The sequence below is a fragment of the Panthera leo genome, chromosome F3 (assembly GCF_018350215.1).
Source record: "Panthera leo isolate Ple1 chromosome F3, P.leo_Ple1_pat1.1, whole genome shotgun sequence".
NCBI classification, from domain to species: domain Eukaryota; kingdom Metazoa; phylum Chordata; class Mammalia; order Carnivora; family Felidae; genus Panthera; species Panthera leo.
The window spans coordinates 59,952,042-59,975,815 of record NC_056696.1 but is presented as its reverse complement, the minus strand read 5'-3'; the positions used below and the strand labels follow the sequence as shown (position 1 = coordinate 59,975,815).

The following is a 23,774-nucleotide window of genomic DNA, read 5'->3' as shown; positions in this document are numbered from 1 at the left end:
TAAGTCATGTGCAAGTTTTACCTTTCTATGATTTTTTCTTTTTGCCGACATAGCTCCTGTTCCACAAATCCTGTTTTAAATGCTTTTCTATTAATGTGCAAAGTTGTCAGAAAAGTAAAGTAGTTCTCAAATAATTAAGAATTATCAAAATATTGTTCTCTCAAAGATCCTTATGTTTTTTAATTTTTAAAAAATAGTTATTTATTTTAGAGAGAGAGAGCGAGCGAGCACAAGCAGGGGAGGGGTGGAGAGAGAGGGAGACACTGAATGTGAAGCAGGCTCCAGGGTCTGAGCCGTCAGCACAGAGCCCGACACGGGGCTCGAACCCACGAACTGCGAGATCATGACCTGAGCTGAAGTCAGACGCTTAACCGACTGAGCCACCCAGGTGCCCCTAAAGATCCTTATTTGGTTGTGTGTTACAATTTGTCCAACAGGAAGTATTGTGCAAAACAGTTTCACGTGGATTGACTAGGGCAACGGGAATGGCCGGTTCCCCTTATGCTTGTACAAATCAAATGCATAGCTTATGAGAAATGTAACTTTTTGTAGTTTTCCTGTTTTACCTTGTTAAAGCCAGTTGGTAAAATAGGTTCATTAGTGAAGCTCCCAAGACCGAACCCAAGAAATCTCTATGCCACTTTTTTCATCTCTTGTAATTAGGTCAGCCAACTCCAGAAGGGGGCGTGGCTATGGCTTGCAGGCTTTTTTGGTAATGTAGACGTTCTCATTTTTATTTTAATTTTTTAATGTTTATTTTTGAGAGAAAGAGAGAGACAGGGTGTGAGCAGAGGAGGGGCAGAGAGAGAGGGAGACACAGAATCCGAAGCAGGCTCCAGGCTCTGAGCTGTCAGCACAGAGCCCGACGTGGGGCTGGAACCCACCAGCCGTGAGATCAGGACCTGAGCCAAAGTTGGACGCTTAACCGACTGAGCCACCCAGGCGCCCCGACATTCTTACCTTTAAATTAATCTCTGTATAAAATGGAAAAAAAGAAATGAGCTATTTGGTAAATACTGTCCTTCACTGCCTCATTCTTTGGAAAACGCTTCTTCTTATGCTTTTCTGTTTATGAAGTGTATATATTATTGGAGGGGAAAAGGTAGATATTAGGTTCTATACCCAATTCCAATTCCATTGTGTGTGGGGGGGAGGGGCTTCCCCACATCAATAAGCAATTCTGGGACACCAGCAGGGTATCTGAGAATTCACCTCAATAAGTCTTTTTTAAATTTTTTAAAATGTTTATTTTGAGAGAGAGAGAGAGTTTGGGAGCAGGGGAGGGGCAGAGAGCGGGACATAGAGAATCCCAAGCAGGTTCAGCACTGTCAATGCAGAGCCTGACATGGGGCTCAAACTCACGAACCGGGAGACCAGGACCTGACCTGAAATCGAGAGTCGGATCTTTAATCAGCTGAGCCCCCCAGGCGCCCCCTCACCTCAGTAACTCTGACACTGTCTACCTGGAGACAGCATCATGTCCCACAGGTTAAGGGCTCAGCCCTGCAAGACCGCCCTCCACCCCCTCTGCCCTGACTTCAGGCATCAGTGGACAGCCCAGGTTGTCCCCTGTGCTCCTGGCTGACTGGCCATGGATCGAAGGTTCCACCGGCCCCCTCCTTGGGTTTGATTAATTTGCTAGAGCAGCTCACAGAACCCAGACATTTTACTTCCAGGGTTACCAGTCTGTTATAAAAGGATGTCACTCAGGAACAGCCAGGTGGTGGAGATGCTTGCACAGGGCGAGGTGTGGAACAAGAGTGCAGCTTCAGTGCTCTCTGAGTGTGCCACTCTCCCTGCACTCCCACGTGTTCACCAAGCAGGAAGCTCACCAAACCGCATCCACTTGGGTTTGTATGGAGTTTCATTACATAGGCATGACTGATTCTGTCCTTGGTGTTGGCCATTGACTGAGCCTCCAGCCCCTCTCCTCTCTGCTCTCCTCTCCCTGGAGGTCAGGGTGGTGGGAGTGAAAGTTCTAACCTGCTAATCACGTGCTTGGTTCCCCTGGCAACCAGCCCCTATCCTTTGGTGCTTTCCAAAGGCTACCTCATTAACATAACATAGACACTTGTCGCCTGCTGCTCTTCCCTTAGGAAATGCAGGGGTTTTAGGAACTCTTGGCCAGAAATAGGAGGACTAAATACATGTCTCTTATCACCAGTGACAATGTCACAGGTAGATTTGTGTCTTGCAGGCCACACAACACAAAGCATGTAGGTTTGATTTCCTTCTGGCTCCCCCATTCTGAGCTGGCATACCCCAGTGTTTTAGGTGTTGGTGATGTTTTGTGTCCCATGTCACTCCAGTCCGTAAGTAGTGGCACACATCTGTGAAGAAGCCTCCACCGTGAGTGTGAACAAGTCCACGGCTATGCACTAGAGCAAGAGTAACCCACCGAAGTGGGCTGAAAGCCATGACCTTGGCCCTACTGCTAACTGGCCACGTTCTCTGGTTGCGGTTTTGATTCTACATGGACATGCCATCACTTCATGAGGCTGTTGCGCATCGTCAGTGTGCTCTCTTTCAACTTTCTGCTGTCTGTTTTGTGTATCTGTGCCAGGGCACAAGCAGGGATAAATAAATTTGCGTTCGTTTTTATTAGTGGCTTTAGAAAAGACTTTACGGAAGAGGAGGTAGAAATGACTGCCCTCCTCTCTGCTGCTGTCCCTGAAGACACCTGAGAGTAGTAAGCTGTGTTTAGTGTGAGAAACGAGCCCACCGACCCAATCAAAGGAGGGACGCGGAGACTCGGAGCACAGTGAAGTGAGGCTTCAATCATTGTTTTGCACGAGCAGGTGTCTGATGGACAAGCAGTTACAGCAGACAGTTTATCTCCTAGCATGTAAGTCCCTCCCTTGGTTCCTTATTGGCTGAGTACTACAGAGGCAAGCCCCTCCCCTGGTTCCTCATTGGCTGAGTACTACAGAGGTTACAACTGACCCGGAAGTCCCCTTTGCCCACGTAAGGCAAGAAGTTGTCTGATTGTAACAATGTACATTCCCTGTGGTGACCCAGAGACTTTCAGCCCCTCCTCCTTTTGTTCTTTGGCGCATGCTCATTGTATGGCCTGTGAAAATAAGCCCGCAAACAGAGAGGGAAAGAAGAACCAGGAAGTGAAGTGTCTAAGGGTTGGATACCCATTGTTGGCGGGATTCGCACATATTTCCAATAGGTTGTAAACCTACCGTTAACTAAACAGCACAGCGTTTTTTGGTATTTCTGAAAATGAATCATCTCCTTTACTGCTCACATTTAGGAAAGGGAGGAAGAGACTTTGGGACCTCCAAACTTCCCTCTCAGCAGGCTGTCTCTGTCCTTTAACCTTCTAATCCATCATTCAAGATGGCAGCCTTTGGAGTTTTCCTTCCAGAAGGCCTTGCTTAGGGCATGTTCATGAGTTAGTGACTCTGCACTCCCCTTTAATCCTTGGTGTTCTGTTCTCTCCTCCAGTCTTCCGTTTGTGCTAAGATTGTGCAGCTCCTGGGACAGAATGAGGTGGACTGTCGCCAGAAGCAGGTGGTTATCCTGAGCCAGGATAGCTTCTACCGTGTCCTCACTTCGGAGCAGAAGGCCAAAGCCTTGAAGGGCCAGTTCAATTTTGATCACCCGGGTGAGTCAGGAGTTGAAGGTGTGTGTGTGCTGGTTCACTGAGGGAGTTGTTTAACCTCTTGGAACCTGCTTCCACCTGTAAAAGGGAGGATTACTAAATACCTTGCGGGGTTATGATGGGGCTCATATTAAAGAAGGCATTTTGAAACACATCACACATTGCATGACTTTGTAAATACTGATTGAATCTGCATCTGAACGAGGGTGACTCCATAGGAGTCTGTTATTTGAGGTTGGCCAGACACAGGCTAGCACAAACACATCTGCCTCCTCTGACCCGAAGCCCGTGTCACACCCTCCTCCCCACCCACGCACACGTGCGCATGGCATGGTGTGAAACTCACTGGCAGAAAGGACTAAGGAGGGTCCAGGATGTCTGACAGAGTGATTTTGGCCCTGATGGTCCCAGATCAGCACATTGCCCTTTAACTGGCTTGGGTCCTTGTAACCATTGGAATCAAAACCTGTTGCCTCCCCGTGTCGCAAGTATGCTTTCCAGGTTAACTTATGCCAGTGCCCAAGGCAGCAGCTGAACTTGGAGGAGAGTGAGGTCTGAAGCCAAGGGTGGGATAGAAAGGTAGAAAAAAAGCAGGGTCTCAGAACTCATTCATGTGTTCTATTTTGAGTCACAGGGAGTTTGCCTTCTGCTTTGGGTAGAGATCTGGTTTTTTGGGGTGGGTGTATATGCTCCTCTAGGGTGTGATATACATACATGAAATACATGTGTAAGATTATAGGATAAATCGTTTTAAAATCGAGAAACATTTTAACAGTTTGGTTTCCTTCAGATGCCTTTGACAATGAACTCATCTTCAAAACACTCAAAGAAATCACTGAAGGGAAAACAGTACAGATTCCCGTGTATGATTTTGTCTCTCATTCCCGGTAAGTGACCTGCTCTGGGCTGGGCGTTATTTCTTGTAGTTCCCCAAACATTCCCGTTTGTCAAGTTGCAGCCAGGGTCCTCCCCTATGTGGTACCCACTGCAGCCTGTTAGCATGTGCGTGGGTGGGCACGGCTTGGGGACTTTACCCAGTGCTTCCTGGGACTGTCTGCTTATCACGATTTGCTAACTCTGAAGGGACAAGTTCACGAATTTGGGCTCAGGTGAGGGGCTACGTATTTGTCCTGATTCACATCCCTGAGCTGCTGTTCCTGAAATAAGATGTAAAGGGGCTGGGCAGAGGACACAGGAAGAAGAACAAAGGAAACTGTTCTTTCTTCTCTCCTGGTTTACTTTGAATTGGACCGTGCAGAGAGGTGTGAGGGCGCTGAGGTCACCAGAGATGGGACACTGAACTCTCGGGAGAGCTTCTCAGTCCTGTCCCTTCCGCGGCTCTGTGTTTGTGCTCCTGATTAGGAATGGAGGAGTGTGGCTTGACCTCCGTCCTGTCTTCCTTCCCTCTGCGTGGTTGCAGGGGGCTCCTGGCCAGACCCCCCCCCAAATTCCTTCGAGCCTCCAGGGACTCTGCTCACTCAGGACTTCCCAGGCAGACGCTAAACTTCTGACTGGTATATCAACCGCACGTAGTCGCTCCATATTCTGGGCTACAAATTGCTCAGTAAGTGTTGTTTTCAGCCCTTTGCTCTTTTGAAGTCTTCTCCCACCTGGTTATCATTCCGCCTTCTTCTTGATTCCTTGACTTCGTTCTCTCCAGTGGAATTATTTATTTATTTATTAACATTTATTCATTTTTGAAAGAGAGAGAGAGAGAGAGAGAGAGAGAGCATGAGCAGGGGAGGGACTGAGAGAGAGGGAGATGCAGAATCTGAAGCAGGCTCTAGGCTCCGAGCTGTCAGCACAGAGCCTGACGCGGGGCTTGAACCCATGAACCACGAGATCATGACCTGAGCCAAAGTCAGGCACTTAACTGACTGAGTGCCCCTTGGGTGGAGTTTTTTTTTTTTTTTTAAAATGGGAAATTAGATTTCATCTTTTACTGCCACATATTTCTATAATTTTCTTTTGTTTAATGTAGTTTATTTTATTTTTTAAAATTTAAGTCCAAGTTAGTTACCATATGGTGCAATAATGATTTCAGGAGTAGAATCCAGTGATTTATCCCCCGCATAGAACACCCAGTGCTCATCCCAACAAGTGCCCTCCTTAATGCCCCTCCCCCATTTAGCCCATCCCCCACTCAGCACCCCGCCAGCAACCCTTAGTTTGTTCTGTGTATTTAAGAGTCTGTTATGGTTTGTCTCCCTCTCTGTTTTTATATTTTTGCTTCTTTTCCCGTATGTTCTCTGTTTTTTATCTTAAATTCCACATATGAGTGAAAACATTTTTTTTGTCTTTCTCTGACTAATTTCGCTCAGCACAATACACTCTAGTTCAATCCATGTTGTTGCAAATGGCAAGATTTCATTCTTTTCGATGGCCGAGTAATATTCCATTGTATGTATAAATCACATCTGTACATTCATCTGTTGATGGCCAAATATTTCTATAATTAAAAGCCCATCCTGCGGCGCCTGGTGACTCAGTCCCCAGTTGAGTGTCTGCCTCTTGATTTCGGCTCAGGTCATGATCCTAGGGTCATGGGATCAAGCCCGGCACCTAGGTCCACACTAAGCGCAGAGCCTGCTTAAGATTTTCTCTCTGCCCGTTCCCCCCATCTTGTGTTTTCTCTCTCTCTCTCTCTGTCTCTCTTTCTCTCTCAAAAAAACCAAAACAAAACAAAAATCTGGAGTTCTATCACTGTTCTAAGAGAATATCTTCTGACCTTACTCACCTGGTCCTTTATTGCTGTCATTTACACCCCACATTTTGCCACTTTGGCATTGTTCTAACAGTGCCTGCCTTGGAAATTAGACAGGAACCCAAGGGTCTGAGCTAAGAAGGAATCGAGGAGTGTTTATGGGAAGGAAGTTCAGTGCATCCTCTTGGGTTGGTAGCTGCTGGCTTCCCTGTGTTTGCACAGATAAACCTCTTGTCCTTTCTCTTTTATATAAAGTTTATTTATTTTGAGAGGGACGGTGACAACGTGAGTGGGGGAGGGGCAGAGGAAGATGGAGATTCCCAAGCAGGCTCCACACTGCCAGCGCAGAGCTCGATGCGGGGCTCGAACCCTCGAAACTGTGAGGTCATGACCTGAGCTGTAACCAAGAGCTGGATGCTTAACCAACTGAGCCACCCAGGCGCCCCTATTGGCTTTCTTTGGTTTTGTTTTTAGTTTTCTTTCTTTATTTATTTTGAGAGAGAGCGTGCGAGCCAGTGAGCATGAGCGGAGGAGGGGCAGAGAGAGAGGGACAGAGAGAAAATCCCCAGCAGGCTTCGCACAGTCAGCATGGAGCCCGTCGCGGGGCTCGATCTCACCAACCGTGAGGTCATGACCTGAGCCGAAACCAAGAGCCAGACGCTTAACGGACTGAGCCACCCAGGCGCCCCGATGGACATATCGTCTTAAGGAACTTAAAAAATAACGCTTTGTTCGGTTTTATTCACCAATGCCCGCGTGAGGAGTAAACCTTGCGGTGGTAATCATGACTTCCCTCTCAGTGACTTTGGAGCAAGAGGCAGTAGGTGACAGTGCAGCGTAGGGTGGTAAGGACAGAGTCAGATGGTAAGAATGCTCTGAAGATGCAGGCAAGGCGCAGCTCGGCCCACAGCCTCCCTTTATCCACAGCCTCCCTTTATGGCTTTTGGCAACAGAACCCGCCCCGCCCTGCTTTTGAAAAGCCCTCTATTTGCTAATATCTGCCTTGGGCTACCCAGCCCTGTGGGGTAGGTGGTGATGCAGGACCCCTGCATCAGTGACGAGGGGGAGGGAGCAGCGCCCTGCAGCCCTGGACCCCACAGGCCCTGACCCACGGCCACGGCCACGGCCACACCATGCCATGCCATGCCACGGTGCTGCTGCCAGCTGTAGGGGCCGACCCCACAGAGCTCGGGAGTCTTTCCTTCCCTGGAGATGCTTCCTCCCCTCTCCTCTCTTTACAACTTCCTTTTCGCCTCCCTCCCTCCCTCCCTGCCGGCCCTTCCTCTCCTCTCCAGTTGCCTCAGGACAGCGGGGAAGGGGTAGGGTTGTTGGGAGAAAACTGTGACGTTCTGTTTGTGAAAGCTCCGGGTTAGGTTCCATAAATGCCCGTGCACGAGAGCATTCCCCCAGACGCCTCCGGAGAAAAGAAGAAATCGCATCTGCTTCTGTCTGTCTCTGTTGTGCGTTCAACAAACAGCAGGCTGTTTATTCCAAGGAGAGGGATGACGGGCTTCGATTTCTGCTTTATGGCCAGAGCCCAGAAGAACTGGTCAAAGGGGACCTTTGCCCCGGTGCTGCTGGCCCTTTGGTGGGTCTTCAGTGGTGGTCCGAGGGCTCTGCCAGGCTGTGTTAGCTCTACCCCCTTTCGGTCCTGCTGTAGGAAAGGACCCCAGACTCCCAGACAGATGCTGTTCCTGCCCTGTTGCCCACTCTGCCCAGTTCGGCCCGTCATGCGCTCTGTGTTTTGCAGGAAGGAGGAGACGGTCACTGTCTACCCTGCAGACGTGGTGCTCTTTGAAGGGATCCTGGCCTTCTACTCCCAGGAAGTACGAGACCTGTTCCAGATGAAGCTTTTCGTGGACACAGATGCCGACACGCGGCTCTCCCGCAGAGGTGCGTCCTAGAAAGCCCCCAGTGGCCGCGTGGGTGGCCCAGCCCAGCCGAGTCCAATCAGCTCCAGGGCATCCTGCTGCCCAAACATTTGGTGACCTCTGAGAAGGGATTAGTCACTGTTTCAGATAACGGAAGGCTTGTGAGGTCACAGAGGTGAAACGAGAGGTTTACGTTTTGGTTTCGCTGGAAAAAGGTTTGGTTAAATGCCCAGTTCTTTCTGGTTTTCCCACAGGCATCGTAATCTACACCAGAGCTAACTGTAGGAGGTGTAGGTGCAGGAGTGCCCTGTGCCTGTGGCACCAGGCTGCTTCTCTAGCCCTTGATTTTCCAGAAAGCTCTGTGGAGGTTTTGTCATTCTGTCCAGCCGGCTGTGGAGCAAAGTCGGTCGGTCAGTTCCTCTGCAGGGCTGTTTGGGAGTGTGCCTGTGCGAGTCCCCATGCCAGGGGGTCCCAAGGACACAGAACTGCCCTTCGGTGGAGAGGAGAGCCTTTGCCTCCACCAGAGGGATTGGGAAGCTTCATGCAGGGTGTGGTAGAGTGATGACGAGACAACCCAAGTCACATGGTGCAAATATAGACACACGGGGCTCGTGCATTCATTTCTAGAGACACTAGAAGTTGCTTGACGCAGATTGTGGGGACTGTGGCTTCTGATTTGGTTCCTGGCAGAGGAGGGAGAGGTACCAAGGGGTTTTGAGCAGGGGTGGGGAGGGGAGGGGAGGGCTGGGGGGCTTTCGGAGGGGTGAGAAGGTACCAGCAGAGTTAGGAAAGGACACCCCCCATGGGGGCAGCGGGTGGGGGCGAGGAAGGCTTCGAGTCCGCATCGTGTGGAAGAGGAACATGACCTAGGAAGTGACAAGGTGGCTCCTAGTCAGAGAGCAAATCCTGGGCACTTTGGAGTTTTGTAAGCTCCAACCCAGAGCCTTCTGACCTCAGAGCCTGTGACATTTTCTCTTCTCGGTTCACAAAACCAACTTGGAGTTTATCTCCATCAGTCCTCTCATGGCAAGAACTATAAGTGAAACCAGCAGAATCCAGGGAAATGAGTTTTGCCCTCCCAGGTCTCCACCTCCCAGGTGTCTACACTCTACTAAGTGAGTTGTTGTTACACTTCCACTCCCAGGCGGGGTGGGGGAGGGGTAGAACTCCATGATGGATAAAAGGAGACTAGGAGGCCCATATTCTAGCCCCATAGCCTCCAGCTACCTTTGTGACTTTGGTGGCCCTTGTGACTCCTGTAACCTCCCAGGCTTGGGTTTCTTTATGAGGGAGGCAAGCCTGTTTTTTGGGTCAGGACTCTGGCCAGGTAAGAAGTTCCGTGGTCTTTTTTAGTAGATAATCGAGGCCTGAGGCTGACGGTCCATCACACAGCTGTCCCAGGGCCTGGTTTATCACCTCAGTCCCCAAAGCCAGGCCTTGCCTTGGGTGATCTGCTGGATGTCCCCATCATTCTGCCAAATCAGGGAGGCAGTATGATGCTCCAGGGGAAGAAATTGGAATCAGAGGAACTGGACTTAAATCCTGATTTCACCATTTCGTAGACGTGTGACCTCGGGCAGGTTATGCATTAACTTCTTTGTCCCTCATAAATAGGAATCACCCCAGTGGTCGATCATGTCAAGATTAGGACCCCTGGGTTGTGATGATCAGAGGTAACGTGGGTAAAATGCCGGGTGGCGCATTAGTTGATAACAATTGCTGGGTTAGATCGGAAGTCCCCTTTGATAGATGGTAGGTGTTCTGTTTTCCTGAGTTTTCCCGGCGGGACTAGTCGGAACCTGTGAGCGGTCACATTCTCACGAGCTGGGATGCGAGGCTGATACCATCATTTGGTCAGCGTGTGGTACTAAAGTCCCAGGGGCTGAAGTTGTGCTTGAGGGAGCAGGATGTGTGAGGTGTGGCACAGGAGATGAAGACCAAGATTTGGGAATAGAGAATTCAGCGTCCTTGGAAATCAGACGACCTTGGCCTTTAATTCAAACAGATCATCATGGCGCCGATGACACAGAGAATTCTCCCTTGCTCCCTGGTGCTGGGATCCTGCTGTGACAGTGAGGATGGTGGCCTCCTGTGGGGTTTCTCTGGGTCGGTTCAATGACCCCTGCAGGGAGGCTTCCACTTTCTCTCCTATGCCTTCTGTCTTCTCAGGTCACCCGCTGGAGAGTTATTCTCCTGGTAGACTTTCAGGGCCTTTCCACATGCTGTTTCTACAAACTCTGTCCACATAGGACCAAAACCATGCCTGGCATGTGCTTTGGGGGATGGGAGGGTGTGGGGTAAGGGAGAGGGTGGGTTAGTCAGGAGCAGCTGCTGGGCCTAAGAACATTCCTGGAGACTTGAGTAGGTGCCGCAGTTTCACCCTTCTGTGTGTCATACTTCCTGGGCCGGTGACCCTTATGATCAAAGTTGACCTTCCCTTGGGAGGGGGGATTTGCCTTTGGTCCAGGCAGCCTTGGAAAGACCTCCCTGCATCCCATGGGAACCCCTTGTACTTTGGGGAATTGGCTTCTTCCAGCCTTCATCTTCCCTCCGTGTGTGTTATTGACTCCCACCCACCCTTGAACTCGGGGACAGGGAAGAACTGAGGCAGGGGTCCAAGGTCCCCTGACACCTACTCTCTCTCCTGCCATAATTCTCTATGTCCGGTTCTCATAGCATCAGGGCTCTGGTGGACGGTCAGTCTCTTCTATTGCTAGAGTAACACATCTCCTCAACTAATTAAAACAAAAAAAAATTTTTTTTTTTTTAAATTGGTCGTTTTTTAAAATTTTTTTTTCAACGTTTTTTATTTATTTTTGGGACAGAGAGAGATAGAGCATGAACGGGGGAGGGGCAGAGAGAGAGGGAGACACAGAATCGGAAACAGGCTCCAGGCTCCGAGCCATCAGCCCAGAGCCTGACGCGGGGCTCGAACTCACAGACCGCAAGATCGTGACCTGGCTGAAGTCGGACGCTTAACCGACTGCGCCACCCAGGCGCCCCAACAAAAATTTTTTTTTAATGTTTATTTTTGAGAGAGACAGAGCACGAGCAGGGGAGGGGCAGAGAGAGAGGAAGTCACAGAATCCGAAGCAGGCTCCGGGCTCTGAGCTGTCGGCACAGGGCCCAATGTGGGGCCCGAACCCATGAACCGTGAGATCATGACCTGAGCCGAAGTTGGACACTCAGCCAAATGAGCCACCCAGGTGCCCCTTGACTAATTTTTAAAGTGAATTGGCTTAACCACGAAGGAATTGTATTTATCCTGGGGCCTTCTGAATTTCGTTCTTGGCTTTGGCTGGCCAGAAGGAGCACTTTGGAAAGGCTGCCGTGGAAGCCAGGCGGGGAAGGTGGGCGGACGTGTAGTGAGTTTCCTGCTCTTTACCCCCCTCCTCTGAAAGGGTCTTTCCTGGCCAAGCGAATGTGCCGAGGTCAGAGTGATCATCAAGGAGCTGGTTTGGAGTCCCTGCAGTTTCCGGTCTGTGCCAAGACCTTGTTGTGACTCAGTGCTTGGCTTGGCCCCATTTCCTGACTTCGCCCGAGGAGCAGGGCAGTTCCGCGCAGTGTTGTCTGGGCTCAGGGAGGGGTCTCGGGCTGTTGAAGGCGATAACGCGGTGGAAGCTTCTCCGAGAGCGGAGGTGGGTGATGCCTTTTGAATTTGCACATTCCCCGTGTCTGGGCAACATCCTCACCCATTTCCTGTTTCCTTTTCCAGGGCAGAAACTGTAGGAGGGCTCCTCTCCATCTTCCCTGTTGCTCCCTTCTCCGCTGTGTCTTCCCACGTGTACCTCTCCCTGTGTTCCTAAGTGATGACTTTGAGAAAGTCTCTGCGTATCACTGTCTCTGTTTTCCAGTTCAGGAAAATGAGGTGCAGAAAGGTTGAGTAACTTGTCTAAGGTCACAGAGAGGTAAGAGTGGGGTCAGGATTCAAGTGCAGGGCAGTTTTGCCTGCATTGCTCTAGATGGTGGACGGGGAGGCAGCTCTGGGCTGCAGAGCTGGCTCCCCGTGACTTTCCTGCTCCATCCGCTTTCTCCCCGGCCCTCACTCGGTGACGCTGCGGGTGAAGCTCTCCGGTCTGCCGGCTACAAGGGAGCTGCAGGCCGGGGCCGAGGGCCGTGGCACAGCTACGGGAGAGCCCGTGTGCCCGTGTGTGCACATTTGGGGGGGAGGTGGGGCAGGACAACGGTTCCCAGGCTGCTTAAAGCCGTCAGCACTTGTGTGATGCTTTGCATGGGAAACAAACCCACATCGGGCTTTCGCAGGGCTTTTAAGTAAAAGCTGCCCAAGTGCGGGCGTGTGTTTGTTTTTTTCCCCAGCTCTGATAACCCTTTGCTCCGGCTTCCTTTATTCTTTGTACTTTATCTGGAGACGTGAAGAATTGGAGGCCACGTCGCCTGTGTGTTTTGGCCGAGGGGAGCTCGTTAGCCGGCGTGCCAGGGCTCTCGAGGCCTGTGGGGGTGAGCCACGTGGCCGCTCTTGGGCCTTCTTCGTGGCCGAGCTGCCGGGCCCCGAGTCAGAATGCCCGGGAGCACCACTTCCTGGCTGGGGAGTCCTGGGGAGGCAGCGGGCGACCAGGAGGGGCTCTGAGGCAAGTGGTGACGCAGTAGCGGCCAACCAGCCATCTTGTGACCAGGGCTCACGCGGGAAAACGCCCTTGTAAGTTGCGGAGCTGGTAGAAAAGTCAAGTGGTGGTAGCGATATCACGTGACTCTGTGGAGTGTGGTCTTCGAGACCGTGTTCTAGCCATCTAATCTCATGGATGTCATGCCAGCCTGAATCTTAACCACGACCGCCCTTGCCCTGCATGTGCCTGTGTGCGGGGGTGCGCGGAAGCACAGAATTATCTGGAGACGTGGCTTTCCAGAAGTTCACTCACAAGTGTTCCCCGGTTTGTTTGCAGTGAGTTTCATCCCCTGCTGTGTCCGTAACTTGAGAAATGGTTGAGTCGAGGGGCCTTTGCAGATGGTTGTTGATGGTGGGACCCCGCTTTGGGGTGGGGGTGGAAGATGGAGGAACTGGGGGGCTAAGATTTAAGACGGGCCCCTGTAGGGCGGGGCCGTTTTCACCGAGAGATTCTTCTTCCAAACTCTCACTGCTGACTTTGGGGGAAACTGAGGATCAGGGTGGTTAGCAATGGAGCGGAAAACTAAGATTCCAGTCCCTTAGGGGGTCAGACCTTTTTCTGCTTTGTTTTGTTTTCACTTTTTAAAATGCTTGTTTTTGAGACACACAGAGACAGAGCACAAGTTGGGGGAGGGGCAGAGAGAGAGAGAGGGAGACACAGAATCTGAAGCAGGGTCCAGGTGCTGAGCTGTCAGCACAGAGCCCGATGTGGGGCTCGAACCCATGAACTGTGAGATCATGACCTGAGCCGAAGTTGGACGCTTAACCCACTGGGCCACGCAGGCCCCCCGACCTTTTTCTGGTTTTTTTGACAACAGACTCTGTTAAAATAATAAAGGTGTTTGACGAAAGCCCCTGGCTAACACTGCCGAGAGGAAGAAGGTGGGCGATGACGAGTCCCTCTGGGTGGCCACACCATCTCTAAAACCATGCTTTTCTCATCTTTCAGTAAGTGGTTTTCTCTTGGCAAACCTCTATGCTTGAGGTTAGCAGGAATGGCCGACCCAGCAGCTGGACCCTCTGCCTGCCCTCCACCCTTGGGGGGCTGGAAGCTGGGGGGAGCCGGGTGTGTAAGGTGGTACATCAGTAGGTCAGTGGCCTGTGCACAGGTAAGTAAGTGCGAGGGGACGGCTCAAGGTGTGCGCGGGGCTCCTTTGCTGGGGAGTCCTGCCACCTCTTGGGGCCCCATCTACTTCCTGTTACGAGCTCTGTAGGACTGTCCTGCTTTTTGTGTTGTTCACACTGAAATTTTATTCGGGTCCAATGCTGCTTGAAACACGAAGACTGTTGGCTCAGGCTGGACGGCCTTTGGTCATAGCCACGTGTGACGATAGCAATAAAAATGTAACTTGTTTTTCTTGAAGCTGCTGCCGACCTGCTCTTGGTCAAGTCTCTCGGGAATCCGGGCTGTGAATCATCCAGATCAATCGTGGAGTCCGTGTGAGCTGGGTCTGCCTCCTGAAGGGCAGACATGTGTTGGCTCATGCACCATTTTCTTGATTCTTGTTTTTCCTTTTCTTATAGTATTAAGGGACATCAGCGAAAGAGGGAGGGACCTTGAGCAGATTTTATCTCAGTACATTACGTTCGTCAAGCCTGCCTTTGAGGAATTCTGCTTGCCAGTGAGTTGTGTTCTTGGTTTGTTTTTTGTTGAATTTAGAATGTAAAACCTGATCGTACCAGTAAAGCTACATAAGTTGACGGAGCCCCCAGCCTGAATCCCATTCCTCTCTGAGTCATCCTCTATCCCGAAGTCCCACGAAAGGGCAGCCTTTGGGGCTCTGTGTGCTACCACTGTGTTCCCCACGAGCTGTAGGCCGCCATCGTTGTCAGAGTGGTCCTTCAGGGTCCTGCTGTCTGATTCCAGCAAGCTCTGCTCTCCTTGCTTGGCGGCCTCAAGGTGTGAGGGTGCGTCATGTCTCAGCACAGACTCGGCCATTTGGATCTTCAAAAGGTCTATGATGGTTGCAGTATTGGTGCAGGGAGGGCTCAGCTACCAGATATTTCCTTCTGAATCTCTTCTGCCACGACATTGAGGCCCCGCTTTGAGCTTGTCTTTGGCCCCTGTGTAAGTTCCCGTATGGCAAGTGTCCCACCATGTAAGCTTCCATCCTTCTGCCCTAGTATAGATTCATCTTTCCTCCTGTGGCAGCTGGGAACTCTCTGGTGGGGTGGCTTTCAGAGAAGGAAGGTTGAAGATATGGGGAATTTTTAGGCTTTAGTGAATCAGCCCTCAGCCTCCTGAGGACAGACAGGTGAGTGCTGAGAGGCGACCACCAGGGACAAAAGGTGTGGAGTGGTGGGAGGTTAGTGGTGGAGGAAAACGCAGGAGATGATGTCGTTTGACAAGGAGAAACGTTTAACTCAGGAGACTCCTGCACCTGTATCACGTGTCTTCCCCTGGTTGGCCTCCCCGTGGTCTAACTCCCTAACAATTTAATCATTAGGCTGTAAGACAGAGTGGGGAGATGTTGGGACTTAGTCTGATCTTGGGTGATCTCTTTTGAGAGAGTGGAATATGAGGGCATTGAGAAGAGGTGTAGAGTGAGGCTGAGTGTGGGAATTTCTCTGTTTCTCCTGGTAATTAACTTCTTTCTTTCTCCTGGAAAAATAGGATCTCCGACTATCTGTTCCTTTAAGTCTGTTAGTGAGGTTTTGCGTCAAAGCAGACAAGACTTTTTGTTTCAGATCGGGGACAGGTGGACTTTCTGAGTCAGCCTGAGTAACACTGATGCCCTATTCATTCCCCCAGAGAGGATTGGGTCACAGGATCAGGTTTCTGGGTAGAGAGCACAGGGGACTGAGAAGCCAGGAAATTCTATCCATCCATCTATCTGTCTGAGGACTTCTGCTCTTTTCAACTTAAAAAGAACCCATGGTAAACTTGTGATTGTACATAAATTGGAGTTAACGGCCAATTTTCTGCTGTTTAACTTAGTTGTAATGGAGCTTAAAGTTCTGCACGTTTTCTGGGTGGTTTCTACTTTTTCCAGCCACTCTGTGCTCAGAGAAGATCAGGTCATTCCCACGTAAGCCAGGAGCTTGGACCTGATCAATTGCCTCCTTCGGGTTGGGTTTGGGCCGGACACACATGAATCTGAATGGTTTCTGTGTAGAAGCTGCCTGGAGTAAAGATGTCCATGGTCTGAAGTCATGGTCATGTGGTCTTAACCTAAACTTGGGTCATACACCAGGACATAGTTATTTGTAAATTGGTCCACAAAATCTCAGTAAAATAAAAAGGAAAAACGAAAACAAAAAAGGGAACGCTTCGAATTGTGGCTTTACTCCCCCCCCCCCCCCCAAGTGTGATAACAGAGCCAGTGAAAGTGGTCAGCAGTGGGGGTTGTTTTTCCGGGGTTTACCCTTGTGTTAGGGTTAATGGTGTCACCTCTCAGACTGTGTCCACACGTCCAAGGTGAACTGCTTCCCTTTTCAGTTGGGTTTTTCTAATTCATATTTTTCTTAGTAGGGAGAAAGCAATTACGAGTTTCGTTTCAAAGACCACGTTCTCTGTGTAGGTCATAAGCTTAAACTGTATTAAATATTAGTAATGAGAAATCAAGAGAAAGCTGATGTATTGTAGTGTAGAGAAAGGGACTAGAAGATAATTATGCCACCGTGTGGGGTCAGTAGTAGGAAGGCTGACCCTTTCCCCTTAGCCTCACATTGACAGGGGCGTGGGCCCGCTTCTCTGGAACCCCCGTGTAATGCATTGTGAATATCTTTCTCCACAGACAAAGAAATACGCTGATGTGATCATTCCTAGAGGTGCAGATAATCTAGGTGAGTGCTGGTTGAGGGTCCTCTCATAGGGCATAACTTCTATTCTACCCTTTGTCAATCAGACTTTGGGACAGGATGTGGTGACCAGACAAGGCTCCATGGACAGGGCCGAACCACTGGTCTGCTATTGGGAACCAGAAAGAAATTTCTGCCTACATGCCTGGCCTTGGGAACAGGCCCCTTTGCGTGTGTGTGTGTGTGTGTGTGTGTGTGTGCGCGCGCGCGTGCGCGTGTGCACAGCGACAAATGGGAACTCGTGCTTCTCTGGTAGAAACCAGAGGGCTGGAGACTGTCTCTTGCTGTCACTCCCATGACAGTGGGATGACACTCGATGACAGAGGCCTTCCATTGAGGCCACCCTTCAGCCAAAACACAGTCCCTTAATTTAATTTAGAGTGACCGACTATCCAGGTATCGTTTATTTGTTGGTTTGGACTGGTCTAAGAAGTAGGGGTAGCTCTGGACTGAGGCAGGCTGGGGCACAGTTGATCTGTAAGAAGACTGCCTTCTCATTCTCTTTTTCATTAATTTCAATTTTCCCCTCATTTAAAAAGTTTTGTTTTTGTTTTTGTTTTTTGCTGAGCCATTTGGGAGTCCATTACGGCGATAACTCTTTCACAGTGTTTCGGTTTTTTTTTTTTAGTAATATTTATTGTCAGGTTAGCTAACATACAGTGTATACAGTGTGCTCTTGGTTTTGGGGGTAGATTCCCGTGATTCATCCCTTACATACAACACCCAGTGCTCATCCCAACAAGTGCCCTCCTCAATGCCCATCACCCATTTTCCTTACTACCTGCCCTCCCCCTCCGCAATCAACCTTCAGTTTGTTCACTGTAATTTAAGAGTCTCTTATGGTTTGCCTCCCTCTCTGACATTTCTCAGGTTCCACATTTTAATTTAAAAAAAAAATTTATTTTTAATGTTCATTTATTTTTGAGAGAGACCGATGGAGTGCAAGTGGGGGAGGGGCAGAGAGAGAAGGAAACACAGAATCTGAAGCAGACTCCAGGCTCTGAGCTGTGAGGCTCAGAGCCTGAGCTGGGGCTCGAACCCACAAACCGTGAGATCATGACCTGAGCCAAAGTCGGACGCTTAACTGACCGAGCCACCCAGGCGCCCCATCACTGTGTATTTCTTTAAGAGGAGGGCATTTTCATTCATAGCCGCAGAACACCCATCACATTCTGGAAAGTGAACATGGGGACAATCTCTTTTGGCAGTTCTGAGGAGAAAGGCCCCGTGGTTTTGTAGAACGGCCCTCGGTTTGGGTTTGTTTCCTCATGATTGCGTTCGCTTTGTACCACCTGGAGAAGACCGCACAAGACGTGTCCTGTTCCTTGTGCATCGTCTCGGAAAGCACTTGATGCTTGTTCCGATTTTGGTGACGCTCACACAGTCATCACTTGCTTGAGACGTAGAATTTATTTCTAAAGCTGAGAAAGGAGAGTCCCGTGTTGCATTTCCTTTGGAGGAAAGCGCCTTCTGCGGGCTCAGCCTCTTCGGGATGGGGAGCTGGTGGGTTCCCTGGTAGAAGGGTTGTCTCCTCTCTGCCCTGCGTCCCTCACGCTGCCACCCTCTGCCCCACAGTGGCCATCAACCTCATCGTGCAGCACATTCAGGACATCCTGAACGGAGGGCTCTCCAAGCGGCAGACCAATGGCTATCTCAACGGCTACGTCCCGTCACGCAAGAGGCAGTCCCCGGACTCCAGCAGCCGGCCGCATTGACCCCTGTCTCCCCCCGACCCGGCCCCTATCTTCAAGAGGCCGGAGGAGGGATCAGGAGGCGGTGTTCATCTGTACACGTGGTCTCCTATGACATCGCTGTATTTAAGAAAACACCATGGAGGTCACATGCCTTTGGTTTTTCTTTTTCTGTTTTTGTTTCTTTTTGTGCTTTGGAGCGGCGCAATGAAACCGAATTTGACCCTGAGCTTAAGTGATAAACTGTGCCAACTACTGGTGATGCCTAATTATGAGTCCAACGTGTAACCAGTTATAAATACATATATATATATATAAAAGGATCTATTTTTGTGTAAATGTACAAATACTGTAAAGCTGTTTGCTGTAAGTATTCTGCAGGAGGGCCTGTACTTGAGTGTCTGGGGGCTCGAGCTGGAGTCTTGGTCCAGTGGGGATTGCCCTTGTGATGCCCTTGTGATGGATCCAGGCGGGGCAGGCTCAGGCCTCGGTGTGGGAGGCTCGAGTGGCTCTGAGTGCCTGTGCCACTCAGTGACAGTGGAGTTGGGAGCCTTGGGTTGTCCCCCTGCCACGGTGCCACCTTCCCGGAGCAGGAGCTCTGTGACACGTCGACAAGAGATACCCCCTTCTTCTTTCCTCCTCCTCCTTCTTTTTTTTTTTTTTTTTTTGAGTGGAAATTAGGCAAGACCTCAGCTCAAAAATCAAACTCAGGGAAGAGGCCCACTGAAGAGAAACAAGTCTTCTGTGTTTTCTTCTTGCCCGATGCCCCACCTCTGGCTGCCTGGTAGCTCAGGGTCTCCTTCCTTAGCCACCCAGGCTCTCCGAAAGCCAGCGCCGCCTCTCTCTCCTTCCCTGACAGGGATTTGATGGGATCATTTCCCGGTAAAATACGAGGAGGAGAGAGTAGCAAGGTACCTACTGTAGCGTCCGAGGAAACACTGGTTCCTCCCGCCTCCCGGGGACGTCTACGGTTAGATTCCCTGGGCCTTTTCCCAGATTGCAGAGCACAGGTGGCCTCTTGAGTTCGGGCTTCAGAGGAGGGCTTCTGCTAGCGGCAGAGACGCTTGGTGGCCCCTCACAGGGTGGCGACAGCCCTGCAGGGGTTATTCACCGAGATGCGGGGCTTGGCTGCCGGATGAGGACAGCATGCACTTTCCAGCAGGAATTGTCACTCGCAGCATGACAGCCGCCATAGTTACTGGGTAGAGAGTTCCACCTTTCCTGAGGGCTCCCTCCCTGGGAGAAGTACAGATCCCTGATGATCCTTGCTGGATGGGGGGCAGGAAGTGGGGGGGACTAAGTGAGACCGAGACTGAGGAGTGTAGAGTCCTAAAGCCTCAGCTTTTAACTGCAGATGAGTCAGAGGCCTGCATTTCTCCCTCGACCTTCTCCGTGCTTGGGAGGCCACGGCCCGAAACGTTTTGGGGAACCCTCTCCCTCCATTGCTGTCCTAGCCCGTTGGAGCCGTTCAGGTAAACCTGACATAGCCACTCTCCCACCACACCGCCCTGCCCCCGAGACTTAAACCGCCGTCCAATTTGATTCCCCCTTTCTGGATTCCATTGGACTCCAACGCTGTTTTGCTGTTTCAAAAGAGTCAAACCTCCTCCCCGGCAGAGCTTTGCCACCCCTGAGTCATCCAGGAGACCGCAGCAGGCTCTGGAGGGAGCAGGGGAAGGCTCTCCGAGGTGCCCACGTTGAAGGCCAGTTCTGGATGTCTCAGAGTCCGTATTCTCTTTCTCGTCATGCCTTCGACAGTTCTGACATGAAGCGTGGGTGGCAGGCCTGGGTTAGGATCCTGAGGACCCAAGGCCTCGTGCCTTGATGGGGCCTCTCTGTGCCCAGGGGCAGCCCACTCCTGTCTGGGGGAGCCTTGGCCTTCCGGTGGGTAGCACATTCAACTTTACTTGAAGCTCCCAGGTGCCAAACCATTTAGTGCCTTGGCTGTCTGTCCCACTGCCTTGGAAGATGGATTCTTCTCATCTCTGAGCCTTGACTTTCTTAGCTGCTTCCTCATCTACCTGTGGTGTTGGGACCAAGCCTCCAGTGTCTCTGCTGGGAAACAGTGCTAGGCCTGCCTTGCCTCCAGGTAAAACTGTCACCAGTTCTTGGTGGCTTGGCTGGGGGCACTGGGGCAAGGAAGGGAGGAGTCTGCCCCTGTGTGGCCACCCCAGCATTTAGTCAACTGAGTATCTGAGCTTGAGCCTTCTATCTGGCAAATCCTGGACGTGGTGTGTTGAGAGCCCTGGGATCTCTCCACTGGTGAGTCAGGGATAGGATCATTAGGCCAGAGACCATGACCTCAGTCCTGTGGGTCTTGTCTGCAGCCCAGGGAGGAGGGACCGACAAGCAGGGTGGGGATGATGTTGGTCATGTGTGCACGGGAGTCCCGTGGCTTCAGAGCTGCCCAATGGTGCTTGCTTCTTGCCCCCACCCCTGCCCAGGTATTATCCACAGACCAAGTGTTTAGGGAACACACATCCAAGCTTCGTGTCATGGGAAGGCATGACCTCCTACTCTTTCGCGCTAATAGAACTTGTGCTGACCCGGGTTTCTTTTCCTTGGGCAGCCGGAGGCCAGTGGGGACAGAGAGGTTGGAGTCTGTGTAAGGAACATGCAAGTGTTTGGACCTCAGGTGTCCTTTGGAGTGCCTAAGGTAGGCCCTCGAGGTGGGCCCCTGAACAGGCCAGGGGGCGGGTGCAGGGAAGGGTCTCCTGTTCACCCTTCAGAACCAATCGTTCCCACAACAGCCCTCTCCGGTCTCAGCCGCGGATGCTGCCCACCCGCCCCTTCTGGGCTCGGCACTGGACGCTTGTCCCCAGGCCTAGGGCGGGTTGCCAGTCTCTCATGAGGTCACTAGGTCAGGCTGAAGGCTTGTGTATTTCCCCGAGCAGGTGGGAACCAGCGGGGACTGGAGCCCAGTTGGTTTGTGGAGCCCCTCCTTTGCTGACCTGGTACAGCTTCCTCGATTTAGCACCCCTGACCTGTGCTGGCACCGAAGGCCCGCGGAGGGAACTAGTAGATTCTTGCAGGGAAATATTTCTGCCCTGGAGTCTCCCACCTGCCTGTCAGCGACTCCAGCACCAAGGGACCGTGCTGGGGTCAGTAGCCTAGGGCAGGTTTGGGATCGCAGGGCTGTGCTTCTGGGAAGGACCGGCTGGACTTCGGTCTAACGCTGCCTTTCCCCTGTCTCAGGGTGGGGTGGGGGCAACAGGCTTGGTGTCAGTGAAACAAGGGAGACAGCAGGTTGGGAAAAGGCCTGGAGTCAGTCTGGGGCTCAGAGTGCTCTTTGATCTTTGGTCTCGGGGCCCCATGCTGCCCTCCTGGGCCTCCAGGTGGCTGGCCTTCAGATCAGCTTCCTTGCTGCAGTTAGAGGTCACGAGTGCCTAGCTGGTCCTGCCTCAGGAACAGGGTGAGTAGCTAAATAAAGACGTAGGCATTTTTTGTTTTGGGTTTTTTTTTTCTTTCAGATACTTGGTCTTCCTCCCTTTCTTTCTACCGCCCTGCCTTTATTGTTAGTAGTTAACAAAAATGACCGCATACTATGTACTTTGCTGTAAATAAAGTCTGAATGGAAAAAGAGCCAATTCTTGTCTCCTTTGTGAGGTTTGGGCAGGAGGAGCGGTGACTGAGGCCAGTGGCGGAGGGCACGCGGCCTGCCGTCACCAAGCCGCTCAGTCCCCGGCAGTCCTGGGCCAGACCCCAGACCGCAGCTGGCCTGGGATCCTGGACAGACGTACACTTGGGCATTTCTCCTGGTCCCTGTCCCTGTCCCTGTCCCTGAAAGCCAGGGCCAAGCTATCTGGGAGGCTTCTGATCTCTGGGATGTTCTGGTTCTGAGTATCCCAGTCAGTGCAGCTCCTGCCTGGCGGTCTGCCCTGGGTCATTCGCCACCCCTTCCTCCACGCCCACAATGAAACTCCAAACAACCTTCCAAATGTAGAGAACTTGATGGGGGTGGTGGTGGAGGAGGTTTACGTTATAACAATGTGCGAAACTTCTCGGGTGTGTGCGTGCGCGTGAGCACTCTAAGCGATACAGCTATTGATACATATTAACCAGTGCAGATACAGTAAAACCTTGAGTTGCCAGTAACTTGTTCTGGGAGTGTTCTGCAAGCGAGCCAACGTTTCTAATACATTTTAACTTGATAAACAAGGGATGTCTTGCCATACGAGTAGTACGAACGTCACATGATCACAACTGAGGCAAGGGGTCTTGAAATTCGCTTTGATATGCGAGTGCTTTGGCTGACAAGCATGTTTCCTGGAGGAACTCTGCTTGCGTCAAGGTTTTACATATATCTCCCTGTTCTTTTAATTTTTTTTTAGTGTTTATTTTTGACAGAGAGAGAGAGAGAGAGAGAGAGAGCGAGCGCACGAGTGGCGGAGGGGCAGAGAGAGGGAGACCTGGAATTCAGAGCAGGCCCCAGGCTCCCAGCTGTCAGCACAGAGCCTGATGCGGGGCTCGAACTCACGGACCGCGAGATCATGAGCTGAGTCGAAGTCAGACGCTCAACCGACTGAGACACCCAGGCTCCCCGTATAGCTCCCTGTTTTTAAAAGACTAGGTCACCCACCACCTAGGGGGGGGGCTCCCTGCCTCCCCCACCACCTCTGCGCCCTCTAGGATTCCATCCCTTCACCCCTGCCTCCCAGACACTGAATCACCCTCATTAACGTGCTGTGAAATTAATAAAGGGAAACATGGGCTACAATGGAGTTAGGAGGTCTGGCAGGGGTGGTGGGGTGTATATACGCACCCTACCGCCTTACCACTTGTCAATTGCAAATCCAACCAGAAGAGAGGACCTTGCAGGGAGATCCTACTGGACTCTCCCCCTGGAGGAATAAAGGCTTATCGCCTTTCCCGCCGGCAACAGCCCAGCCAGTGGGAGGCCACTATACTTCCCACCCCCAGTGTGCTCCAATGGGCTTGCTCGTAACACCCTTCCCAACTTCCCCTTTCTTCTATAAGAGACCATACCTCTCTGTTCTGGCACTTGCCTGTGGTTTTGCTACAGGTAGCTTATCTTGGCTCGCCGTTCTTTGCTATTTCCAAACAAATCCACCTTTTGCTGGTAAAATAACTGGCACTTGTATTTTTTATTAAATAATTTTTTTTTAATGTTTACTTATATTTGAGAGAGAGTGTGAATGAAGGAGGGGCAGAGAGAAGGAGACAGAATCCAAAGCAGGCTCCATCCAGGTCCTGAGCTGGCAGTGCAGAGCCTGACGCAGGGCTCGAACCCACCAACCGTGACCTGAGTGGAAGTCGGACACTCAGCCTACTGAGCCACCCAGGCACCCCAAGACTGCTGTGCTTTTAAATAACACCTAAGCCTTAGTAAACTGGCTTTGTTTCTCTACCCTCTGTCACAACATCCTCTGAGCCAACAGAGCCAACCTCCTCCTACACAGCTCGAAGACACCGCTTTGGCTGGTGCAGCTTTAGTTAAACCCTTCATGGGCTC

General features: G+C 51.2%; 1 protein-coding gene across 2 annotated transcripts in view; it reads left to right on the top strand.

Moving 5' to 3' along the window:
• The window catches only part of UCK2 (uridine-cytidine kinase 2), a 77,903-nt gene extending 55,876 nt beyond the window's left edge, over positions 1-22,027 (top strand). For both annotated transcript variants that reach the window (XM_042925064.1, XM_042925065.1), the window contains exons 2-7: positions 3,454-3,613; positions 4,401-4,497; positions 8,065-8,207; positions 14,334-14,431; positions 16,547-16,595; positions 18,186-22,027. In XM_042925064.1, the coding sequence (XP_042780998.1) occupies positions 3,454-3,613; positions 4,401-4,497; positions 8,065-8,207; positions 14,334-14,431; positions 16,547-16,595; positions 18,186-18,325 (687 nt within the window). In that variant the 3' untranslated portion in view covers positions 18,326-22,027. The remainder of the gene's footprint in view (positions 1-3,453; positions 3,614-4,400; positions 4,498-8,064; positions 8,208-14,333; positions 14,432-16,546; positions 16,596-18,185) is intronic.
• The last annotated feature ends 1,747 nt before the right edge of the window (positions 22,028-23,774 follow it).